Source organism: Raphanus sativus, chromosome 5, assembly GCF_000801105.2.
Source record: "Raphanus sativus cultivar WK10039 chromosome 5, ASM80110v3, whole genome shotgun sequence".
In the NCBI taxonomy this organism is placed as follows: domain Eukaryota; kingdom Viridiplantae; phylum Streptophyta; class Magnoliopsida; order Brassicales; family Brassicaceae; genus Raphanus; species Raphanus sativus.
Genome location: NC_079515.1, coordinates 19,909,186 through 19,921,521, shown reverse-complemented (window position 1 = coordinate 19,921,521; position 12,336 = coordinate 19,909,186). Strand labels below are relative to the sequence as shown.

General features: G+C 35.4%; 1 protein-coding gene across 1 annotated transcript; it reads left to right on the top strand.

Moving 5' to 3' along the window:
• The first annotated feature begins 1,964 nt into the window (after positions 1-1,964).
• LOC108859848 (squamosa promoter-binding-like protein 8) lies at positions 1,965-3,918 on the top strand. The gene is made up of 3 exons (XM_018633756.2): positions 1,965-2,781; positions 3,339-3,478; positions 3,596-3,918. The coding sequence occupies exons 1-3, from the start codon at positions 2,063-2,065 to the stop codon at positions 3,748-3,750; spliced, it is 1,014 nt and encodes a 337-aa protein (XP_018489258.2). The 5' UTR covers positions 1,965-2,062; the 3' UTR covers positions 3,751-3,918.
• The last annotated feature ends 8,418 nt before the right edge of the window (positions 3,919-12,336 follow it).

The window sequence follows — 12,336 nt, the reverse complement described above, 5'->3', positions numbered from 1 at the left end:
AGAGATGTTGACAAGGCAACATGTCTGGTGCAACATTATCCTCCCCTTTTCTTCTTATTTTTTTCTATCCTTATGCATCCTTTCTTAATTTCGGTAAATTTTTTTTAAAAAAAAATTGGTAAAAAACGTATTTCAAGTTTTACTCTAATATAGCTCATGTTTTACCTATTATAGTAATCGATTTATAAAATCATGTATTTTGCCTTAACATTTTGCATCAAGCTAATCTTGAGTGGATTATCAATTTAGGATACTCACACACGTACGCCACAAATCTTTTCAAAAAGAACGTAACTGTTTGTACCATATTGGTAAACTGTTAGATTTATCAACTAGACTAAGCTTCGTACTTATTTCTAATTATGTGAACAATATGAAACTTAAATTCAGTCCGTTCCAAACAAGCAAATATTAGTGGGATATCTATCATCTTCTCGGCTAAATTAAGAGCATGCAGTCAATAATACGCTATATGTATATAGTAAAGTTCAGTATTCTATATTTTCAATAACATTGGTAAAAAAAAAAAAACATCGGTAACAATAATAGGTTACGAAAATTGAAAGTTTTTATATTTGAATTTCTTTTGAATAAAAGCAGAAGAGGAGAGAGAAGGATAATACAGTCCGTACGATTGGGTCAACGTCGATGGCAGCCTTTTGGCACCTAAATGGGCCTACCCTCCTCAATTTTTGGACTCATTACCATCTCACTCTCGCGCCTCCCTCTACTCTCTTCCCTACAGCGTCACGTGTCACGGTTGAATCTGAACCGTCGGGTAGTATGCAGTAGTACTGTGAGCGCGTGAGGAGAGAGAGGCGAATGCAGATACGCTCGGTCACTCTTTCTGTCCTCCCTTAAACGATCCACCTTCATTTTCCTACTAATTACGGGAGTGCCATCCTGTCTTTCTAAACCCCAACAGCATTTCGCAGTACCTTCTTGGCGTCTTCCTCCCTGTTCCTTTTTTTCTGTTCTCTCCTAAAATTTTAAATTTAGATATTTATCTGCTTTTGATCAGAAAAAAAAAAGATATTTATCTGCTCGTGAAATACATCTGTATTATTATTAGTTCCGTAGAAAATACTACTAGTAATATAATGTAACGAAACTGCTATAAGTTATTATTAATATTTTTTCAAAAACGACGATTTTGATGATTTGTTGGAAACAGAGTGGCCCAGGCGCAGACGATAGACCACACAATCACACCGAACGCGTTTACACACACCCAATCATCCTTGACCACACAATTCACAAGTCCTCTTTCTTCTCCCTACTTTTTTCTATAGTTTTTATATTTTTTTACTTTTTACTTCAAAATTCAGTAAGTAGCTACTCTTTGTCAAAGCAAATATCAATGAGAGGTTCAGCAAAAGCAATACGTGCACTAGTAGAGGAGATACATTTGGAATGATTCAGATTAAGGTACAATAATAAATTACTAGTAATGGTGCATATCACCGATTGATGTTTGGTACATTAAGATTATTCAAACACCCACACTGGACATGAGAGAGAGCTTCACTACCCATGTGACTAGTTCCTTTCTTCTCCATCTTCACTTTATTATACCTAAGTAGGGCACACTATCTTTTTAAGGTAAATCCACCTCATTTTTACTAGATAAACAAACATAAAGTAAACAATCATTTTAGAGACTTTCATCAAAAAAAAAACAATCATTTTAGAGATGTACGCAGTGAAAAAAGAAAAAGAGATATGTAGCGAGTGAAAATCTCTAGAGAAACCTTCCTCAAATAGAAAGTTAGGGTTTTCGAATTAAACTGCAGAGTCACACTCACACTCATCAAAGAGAGAGAGGTATTTGGCAGGAGGGGAAAGACTCTAATTCTAATAGAGGTATAGTACGTCGCTTGCTTTCAGACAATTAAAACCACTCCATAACCTATTACGCACCGACATGTCTCCTCCCCCCTTCCTTTATCAGCCTCTCATCCTTCTCTTTCACTTTGTTCTTTAATTAAATTACACCAATAAAAAAAAAGAAAAGAAGAGAGAGAGATCTTCCTCGGGATCTCCTCAATAGTATTCCAGGAAAATGTTGGACTACGAATGGGACAACCCCTCCGCCATTATGGTATCCGGAGAAGAACAACGACACCATCATCATCAGGACCTTGACCCAACCCGAGCCTTGTCCATTTTTGAGTCGACCCAAACTAATCATCATCATCAGTCCTCTTACAACAACTTTCCTCCACCGCTGTTTTCTTCCCTGTCCAACCAACAACACCTGACCGTCTTATATGGTCATCATCATCAGACCGCTCACATCCCAACCAACCAGTTCCATCACTCCTTCTACGACGCTAACCCTTACGCCTCCTCACCAGATTCCATCTACCATGCTCACTCTCCCGCTTCGGCCTTGTTCTCGTCATTCGACCAAACCGGGCCAGCAGGATCCGGTTCTTCTTCTTACAACTTCCTCATACCCAAGACCGAAGTGGACGTCGTCTCTCGCTCGCCGCTCGATTTCTGCACGTCAAACAGGATCGGCCTGAATCTGGGAGGACGCACTTACTTCTCGGCCGGAGACGACGATTTCGTGAGCAGGCTGTACAGGCGGTCTCGAACCGGGGAGCTCGGAATGGGTAGCACTACCGCTACTCCGCGGTGCCAAGCGGAGAGATGCAACGCGGATCTGAGCCACGCCAAACACTATCACCGTCGCCACAAAGTCTGCGAGTTCCACTCGAAAGCTTCCACGGTTGTGGCCGCCGGGCTCAGCCAGCGCTTTTGCCAGCAATGCAGCAGGTTCTATCTTTTACTTTTATTTTTTATTTTTATTTTTATTTTTATTTTCTGTCTCCTAAAGATCCCACCTTTGACACATACACATATCATTAGGCCTCTTGCCCCGTCCGTACATGTTGTTTACCTTTGTAAAATCCATGGTCCATGGGCGCAGGGACTGTGTCATGTGTGGGGAGCATGTTATTGTCCGTACACATACTTAATTATATTAATGTTCCGTTCCACTTATATTGTTGTACATACGGAGTAGTAATTCTTAGTTAAAGATAGGATTTTTTTAAAAAATAAGTATAATTAGCGTTATTAAAGAACGGTTAATTTAATAGTTCTCTCTCTCTCTCCCTTCGCACTCAATCATTGAGACTAGTGTGTGTGTGTACGTACTCTCTGTGGCTGTGGGTGATCCCGATGGCAATGGATACTCTCCTCCTTTTCAAATTTACACAACCCAACGAAAAATCATTTAAACTTTTCTCGTACTTAAATTAATTACTCAGTCGTCTTATCTGTGGTGATTTTTGGAAGAAAAATATTAATATCTTAACTTTTTTTCACAGGTTCCATTTGCTGTCGGAATTCGACAACGGGAAACGGAGCTGCCGTAAGCGACTTGCCGACCATAACCGCCGCCGCCGTAAATGTCACCAGGCAGCCTCCGCCAGCGGCAAACACACTACGGATATTATCAACACTTCAAGTACTTTGATTTCACCTACTTCTCATATCCATTTAATTAATTACAGATTGAATAATTTCATTAACTAATTTTTCTCTCTCTTATTAAATTTGTTTGGTGGTGCTCTGGTATCATCAGAGTCAGCAAACGATTCGGGTCTGAAGTCGTCGTCAGCGTCTCCATCTCCATCCAACGCGCCGACAACAATTTCTTTGGAATGTTTCCGGCAAACTACAGCGTCGTCTTCCACGTCCGCGATATGGGGTAGCTTAGCTCCTACGTATAATATTTAAGGCCGTCGTTGTTGTTGGAGACCGATAAAATTGATAGTTATTTGGTCATGTTTCCTTTCCTACTTTTAAATTGTTTTAAATGTGTGTTTGACTTAAATATTAAATTAACCGTGCTCAATCGATTGGTCGATTAGACTTTTTTTTAAAAAATTTAATTATTTGAATGAATGTGATTATGCATGCATTTTTACTAGTTGATTGAATATGAGTAATGTATGATAGAATTAATTGCTCGTAAAAGCAAAGACAGGGGAAGGTACTGGTGCATGGGGTGGTTCGTTCATCGTTTAATCATTTAAGGCAACTGAATTATTGATTGATTGACTCTCTGTTCATTTTGTCTGATGGTGCTGCTGGACTTTTCCTATAAAACTACACCAAACCAAATTTTAGAAAAGCGACTGATCAATAAAGCCCACGTGGTTCTCTTTTCCAGGAAAACAAAATTTGTGGTTGAGAGTGTGGCGGGGACTCCTTTTATGTCCCCCCGTTCTCAGCTAATCATACAATAGTTTTTCTCATTTATGAAACCATATTTCAACGGAGATGTTCTAACTGTTTCAGATTGCTTCTCCTCATGGTTTCCTTCCCTAACTCCATTTTTCTACTTAACATTGTATGATTCATCTCATGATGGAGAGCTAATTCCAAATTTATCATCGATTTCTCACCCAATATTTGTTATGTCTTTAGACATGGTCATGTGCGTACGTTAAAGTTTCAGATATGGTGGAATCAACCTACAAAAGGGCTAAAATGGAAAGGACTATCAAACATTACAGGGCTTTTAGTTCAGTTGATCCAAGAAAGTGATATTGTGCTTTTGTGAGCATTGTACAATTTATGGGCTAGTATCAGAGATTTTACAAACCCACGAAGAATCGTTTGAGCCCATTATAAACCCACCCTACTGTATTATATGTATTCTCATTCACATACTCTATAATTTTAAATATACACTAGAATTTCGTCAGCACCCACACGCGAATGTTTGATTTAATTTTTTTCAATATAAACTCATAAATTTGCTGATTTTATAAAAAAATGTCATATATATACATATATTTTGATCAAATCCATGTATATTTTTTGTGTTTTGTAATTTATATATAGAATAAAATATATTATTTTACAATATAGATGTTTGATAATAATTTTTTTATTTGTAAATAATATTATATTAAAAATTTATAGTTTGATGCAATTTGATATAATTGTACTATTCATATATTAACATATTGTTTTTTTGTTAATTTATTTTAAAATGAAAAAACATACTAAAAATTTTATTTTTTTGTATTAGTTTTCTATGTATTATTATTAATTTTATGATATTTTTTTCATGAAAATTAGCCTCTCAAAATTTTTTTATTTGACTATATTAAATAAGGTAATACTATATATTTTTTTTATATAATATATATTATATATTTCAGTTTGTGTTTTTACCTTCACCACAAATAAACAACAATCATTGTAATAATTAATTTAAATTGATTTTAAACGCAGTGCCAGAATTTTTAAATAAAAAGAAATACAAAAGAAAGTACTTAATTTATTGTAAATACACTGACTAAATATGTAAATAAAAATAAGTATCTAATATGTTATTCATTTTCCAAACAATTCTCATTTATTTATCCAGCTATCCATGTTTACTAGTCAAAGGCAAATCTAGGTTAGGTATAAGAGGGATAAATTTTGTAATTAGTGTAGTTTTGCACGACTTTTATGATGCCAGTGTTGATATTCAATTTTATTAAGATACTAGGTGGTTTTCCCGTACTCATGCACGAGTATAAATATTTATAAAGTAAACATATTATAATAAATGATTGCTATTTATTTAGTTTTAAATTAATTTATAATTTGTTTGCATAATTTATATTAATAATATTATTTCACTTTAATTAGGCATATGATTTTAGATATGTTATATCTAGTCGGTTTTGTTATTTTATAGTCAGTTTAGTCATCATTTGAGTATATTGGATTACATCTATTTTTTTAATTCAACTATAATACTTTTTATTCTAACTATATTAAAATTTTGATTAATTTTCTTATTAGGTTGGTTGTTATCTTAGATATGTAAATATATTTTAAAAAGATTACATATAACTTAAGATATATCATGCTTAGAAATTAAATAAAAATAAAGTCACTGATTCCAAATACATAAATTAATATAATGATAATATTTTGAAGTCTGATGTATATATATAAATTTTACAAAATAACTAAACTGTAACAGTTGGTTAATATATTATTTTCATTTTTAATGTGTTTTGACTCATTATATCATTTATATTTGGATAATAAATTATTATTATTAAAAAATTATATATTTTTGTTATAGTTAAATTTATGGTTTTAGATATAAGTTGGATTAATCGAGTCACTCCTGTTGTGAGTATATTGAGTTACAATTCTTTCAAATACAAACTAAATTGTACTTATTTTTACTATTATTCAGTCAAAAATAATAACTTTATTTATTGTTTAAATGTGCATGTATTTTTATAATATATCAAAATATATGTTGTTGTTTTTAAAAAAATATTAGAAAATAAAGCGATCAACGGAAAGTTACAAAATAAGTAAATGATAAATTTTTGGAAGCTCATGAACACATATCGATATTTAAAATAATAAAAATATTTTATAAATTATAAATGATTTTATGCCTTAGAATTATTGAATGGGAAACTGAAATTCATTTAAAATAACCTTAAAAATGAGAATTCAGATTTGCTTTGGTATTTTGATTATGGTTATACTAAGTTTTCCAAACATAAAAACATAAATTTTAAAAGCAAATTTTGTATTAAGGAAAAAATAATTTTAATAATGATAAAATATAATATATCTATCTCGTTAAAGTATACAGAGTTATGTTATTTTAAAATATTCTGTAATTATTTGATCAAAAGATGTTTATTGTTAAATTTTATTTTTAGTTTTGTTTTCCTAATATCTCTTAACATAAGCATTACAAATTGTGATTGTATTTGAAAAATCATATCATATAAGTAAAATTTAATTTACTTATATTTGTTTGCTGAATTGAAAGATATTATAGTCATCTAAATATATGAAAAATAAATAAAACATTTCAGTAATACTTATTATAATTTATTTTGGTCGATTAAACACATATCAGTTTATGTTACCTAATTATTCTATATAATCATCTAAGAAAATATATATATAAAAAAAACTCTATTACTTTAAAAATTTATATTTTTGTATTGCTAGAAAATTATGTTTTAAAAGAAATAATATTTTTTTTTTCTAATATCAAGAATATCTATGTGATTTATTTATGAAACCACATGATATACAAATATATATTTTTCATCTAAGAAAAAATATATATAAAGAAAGTATTTTATTATTTTAATGTATATTTATGTTATTTAAAAATATTTTTAAACGGAATATTACTATTTTCTGAACTTTCATTTTTAATGAAATCATATCATATATGCATATATTTTCTTTTTTTGGTCCATTTTAAAAACTTTATAAATGTTTCCTTTTTATTATATATGTTAGCTGGAATGTTTTAAAAAAGAAAAACTAAACAAAAATTGATAATAATATTTTAAAAGTAATATTTTAATTCTTATGGGTATCAGTGTAATCAACCATTGTAAAAATTAACGTGAACGCGACATATGAAACTGATTTCTCAAATAATATTATAGAGATATAAGATAATAATTATGCTCAATGTACAATTTACATCTAGATCCGTCACCATTACCAGCAAACTATCTCATACGATTTGATTTAGTGGTTGAATATAACATCCACATAGAAATACAGACAAAACTGAAAAATTTCGTTTTTCGTGTATATATTATTAGAACACTAGGTCATAATTTGCATCTTGCACAGAAAGAAATACTGTTTTTTAAAACCAAACTAAATGATACCTGAATCTGGTTTATATTGCAAAGAAGATAAATGCGATATAAACCGCATGTGGTGGATCTGTTATTCTGGAATCTAGGCGCAGTGATTTGGAGCAATGTTTCACGGTGGAGTCAGATTTTAATGGGTTTGAGAGTGGTCATGTTTCCCTTTAGAGTCCTCCCACGTTGTGTTGAGCCCGAGCTGAATGAATATGGAGCGTCTCTCTGATGAATTTGCAGATTCGTTAATTAGCTTGTTATCGGAGACGGCGTTAGGCTCTAAAGATTTAAAATTACGCATCGTTATAGGGTTTAGTCTCCTCTTCTTGGGGGTCAAGTGGGTTCTGGTGTTCGTACCGGAGGCGAGTCGAGGACGACGACAAACATGTAGAAGTGGTGCTTTCTCTCTCATGGCTCGTCAAACTTGACACGTAGTTTTAGATTTGTGGTCGGCTACGGCCGATAGATGGGTGCTTGGTGCTTCTACTCTCTTTGGATTTCTTTGTCTCGTCACAGTTATCGTCCTTTTGGCAAGTAAGGATAGTTATTGTTTGGAAGTTTTGGTCTCTTGCTCTTCATGTCAGTTCTCCGTAGACACCTGAGGCTGTTTTTGCTTCAGGTCACAGTCCAATGTCCCTCAGTTTTCCATGCCGACAAACGTCGTGATAGTATTTGGCTCTATTTCTTTGTCATTTGCGGTGTCTCGTTTGGCCCAAATGTATATCTTAGTGATTGTCATGTCCCCGTTCTTGGAACTTAACATAGGGCATAAATGTTTCAATAGAAACGAGATTGTTTTGGTTCAGATCATGGCAAAGATCGTGAACAAGGTGTAATGAAGTGAATGATGGGAATAGATCATGAGAAAACTTAGTCTAGGTCAAGTAATGGACCAAAATACATAGACATAGTGAATAAGATGAAGTATCAAACTGCACGAAGTGTATAACATCTGGATGATGCGAGCAAGAAGTTCAACCAGCTGAACGAAGCTCGGTTGGAGCTCAAGTAGAGTGTGTCAGCTCTATGATCTGAATGGACTAGCTCACTCAGATGAGTTAGCTGGGGATTAGCTCAACTCAGTTGGATTGAGTGTTCAGGTCTTGGGCAGTTGGGCCGGGTCTGGACTGTGGTCAGGCCATGTGTGGCGATGGACCGGTGGGCTCTTGGGATCGGCCCAGGGGCTTGGGTAATCAGTTTGGGCTTGGTTTGGACATGTCCATGACGTCTGGTAACTGCCAAAGGCAAATGAATGTGATATGGACCATTGATGAAAATCGAATGGCCATAATTGATACCGAATGGGTGCAATGGTTAGAGAAGTAACCACCACTTCTTCTATAAATGCAAGGCAAGTCTGTGGGTTTGCAGGCATGCCATGGTTTCCTTCTACACCCTTCTACACAAAGAAATACAGAGAGAAAAGGAAAGATGGTCGGATTGGGCAATCCAAGACCGAGAGTTGTGTGAAGGCAGCAAAGAGGTAGTTTTGTGGGCAATCAAGAGGCAAGTGATGCACGACCCTTTGATGGATTTTGATCATTTATGAATACTCCCTAGGCTTCCTTTATAGCCTTATAACACACATAAATGGTCAGGAGAGAAGGGAAAATGCCGTACTTCACTCTCAATGGCCGAGCCTTAAAGACGGATGCAGTGTGGAAGTGGTTTCATGAGAGTTCAATGGAAGATAATATTGGTGCGATCCATGAAAGGATATTATCAATACTGTAGGTATATGACAAGTTTTTATAAAGGTGTGCTTTGAATGAGCATGGCCGTCGATGATAAGGGAAGGACAAGATCCAGAAGATCAAATATAAGGTAACCGATTTATGATTACTTCCCGGTTTATATTTTTGTCTCTTGTTGGAGTGACCAAGGCCAAGTATGTTACGCCTGTTAAGCTAGATGGGCTTCCAATCTAAGACCAATTGGTGATTAGTGGAGAGCCTCATCTATCTTATATATTACTAAAGATCCCTTCCAACTACCGATGTGGGACACTTTGTGTCTAATAGCCCCCTCGAGATGATGTCTCTTTGAGCGTCAATCTCGAAATGTTCGGGCAAGGATCGATGGGCCAAATTTGGACCAGATCGATGTGGATCGGGCTCTGATACCATGTTAAGCTAGATGGGCTTCCAATCTAAAACCAATTGGTTTTAAGTGTGAAGCCTATCTAGCTTAACAAAACCCCTTGGAGACAATATATTGTGATGTGTTATAAGGATAAGGATCTTGAGGAAAGGACCGGATCATAGTTGATCTAACTCATCTATGTGGGATGATGGTTAGATGCTACACATTGGATGGTGATTCATGGAGGATCATGTGTTGGTGTTGGGTTTGATCATGAAGTGAATCACTGACCTGGCTCATGGATGAACCATATGGGGGTCCTAGTATATGAGGAACCATGTGGAGTGCAAGGTCCAGTTTGTTTGGAATAAGAAGCAAGCATTGGGGAGACATGTATTGCTCATACAAAGTGATTGCCGAATGTGATGCATCAGCTAGACTTCAATGAGGAGTCATGGTTCATGGGTTTGAGTTGATCACGAATTGACTCAAAGGAATGGTATCATGAGTGTCTAGCCAAGAGGCGTGATTGGATTTGGAGAAGGCGACTTGCATTAATATGAAATGAATCAAGATAAGGCAAAGGACGTACAAGGAATGGTGGTGGAACCATGATCCGTGGGTGATTCGGATCGATGGTCTCTTCTGTCATATGATCCAGGCCGTTCCACTATGATATATTGACCACAAGGAATGCTAGTTATCAACTTTGGTGTTGGTAAGCTATGCGTAAAGGATTGGCTAAGAGCCATAAAAAGAGTATGGCTAGTATTATGTGGCGTGGACCATAAGTGTTGAGCCTAAGTGTGATTATTCAAGGAAGGCCGTGTGCTATCGAATCATGTTGAGTGTGGATGAAATGATCCATAGATGATGGATCAAGGTGTCGGATCTAACTTGATCAAAGGATATCAGTTGTAAGAGCAAGACTGATCGGCTCGATTAGAACATAGATCCATGGCCGGTTAAGTAAGAGTTAAGACTCATCATTTCTGAGTATGTGGGCGGTTGGTTGTTTGACTTGGGATCTGATGGGCATTATTAGTCCAAGGGATGGACTTGGTATCATATCCTACAAAGCATAAGGATGTTGGACGATACATGAGTCGAGAAGGGCTATATGCATATCATTTACTATTGAAGACTTCTCAACGGTTACTTGGTCTGTGGGGATGGTTAGTTGAATGACTAAGTACCAAAGGGAAGAGTTTATGCATATGTAAGAGGGCTGGACGAGTAGACCGGGAGCTGGGCGAAGCTAACTCGTAGCTCGATCAGTTAGACGAGAGTAGGTGGAAGCTCAAGTGAAATGGTTTAGCTCGGCTAGCTGAATGAGCTAGCTAATTCAGCTGGGTCAACTGGGACGATGAGCTAACAAGCTCCATGGATGTGGCAAAGATATCATCTAGCAATGTTTGCATAGATCTAGATAAAATAGTTTAAATGAATGGAACCTCAGATTTGTATAACTTGGTATGGATTTAGGATCGACCTTTGAGTTGTTGGTAGTTGAACAAACTAACCAAGACTAAGATGATTCGGCCAGACAAATGTTAGATTGGTTTTAAAACAATGGTTGAAAGATAATATTCTACTGTGTATAATTTGACACGATCTAAGCTAAAAATTGACTAAGGTAGTTATAAGTTAAGGTTTAAGATAACTCTTGCTTAAAGGCGAATTTACAAATTAAAGGTAAAAAATTGGGAAAGTGTATGGACCGAGCGACGTATGCATTCGAACGCGGTCTAAATGGCCGGGATCGGGTCTTACCGTGATAGTCTGGAGTCACTTGATCTCCATTTGGTAGTGTATTTGGCTAGTTATAGTGCATATTATGAGAGACTTTCCATGGCTGCTTGTGGCTCGAGTTCAAGCCTGATTTTGGCGACTTAAGCGAGGCAGTCGGTATAGCTATTGATCCCTTTCGGGTCTTGTGCTTAAGCGTGGCGGTCGGTATAACTGTAGTATCCCCCTGCGTCCATTCTGTTTTCTTCCCCAAAATTCGTATTTATATGTACATTGTTCCATTTCTCGACACATTTATTCTCGTACCAAAGTGCAACCATGTACCGGCTGCACACACACAAACACGTACACACGTGTGTGTACACCCAAAAATTGTTGACAATCAGGGTTTTCAGATTTGACTACTTGGATTTACAAATTTACAATGGTGACTTTTCTTACTCGCATTAAATGGTGAGAAAGAAACTTTGAGAAATCAGTACCAGTAATGAGTATGCGACCTTTATCTATTAAAGAGTCTTATCAAAATAAAGACTTTTTATGAAAGGTTTTTGAGGAAAAACGCAACTTATACTTGCTGGCTAATAACTTAAACGGACGCTCACGCCAAACATACATTACTACGAAAATAAAAAAGGAGATATACATTCACTATGTTTATGAAAAGAGAATAATAAAAAACGACTTCTATCGTTGACTTGACATGTTCTTGTTGTCTTGGGTGGAGGCTAATTAATTGTACAGAAATCAATACTATACTAAAAGCTAAATAAGCTTCATAGATAGTGTGTCCACGTCACTCTTTTAATTCCCACCAATGGGAGCTAAGCATACA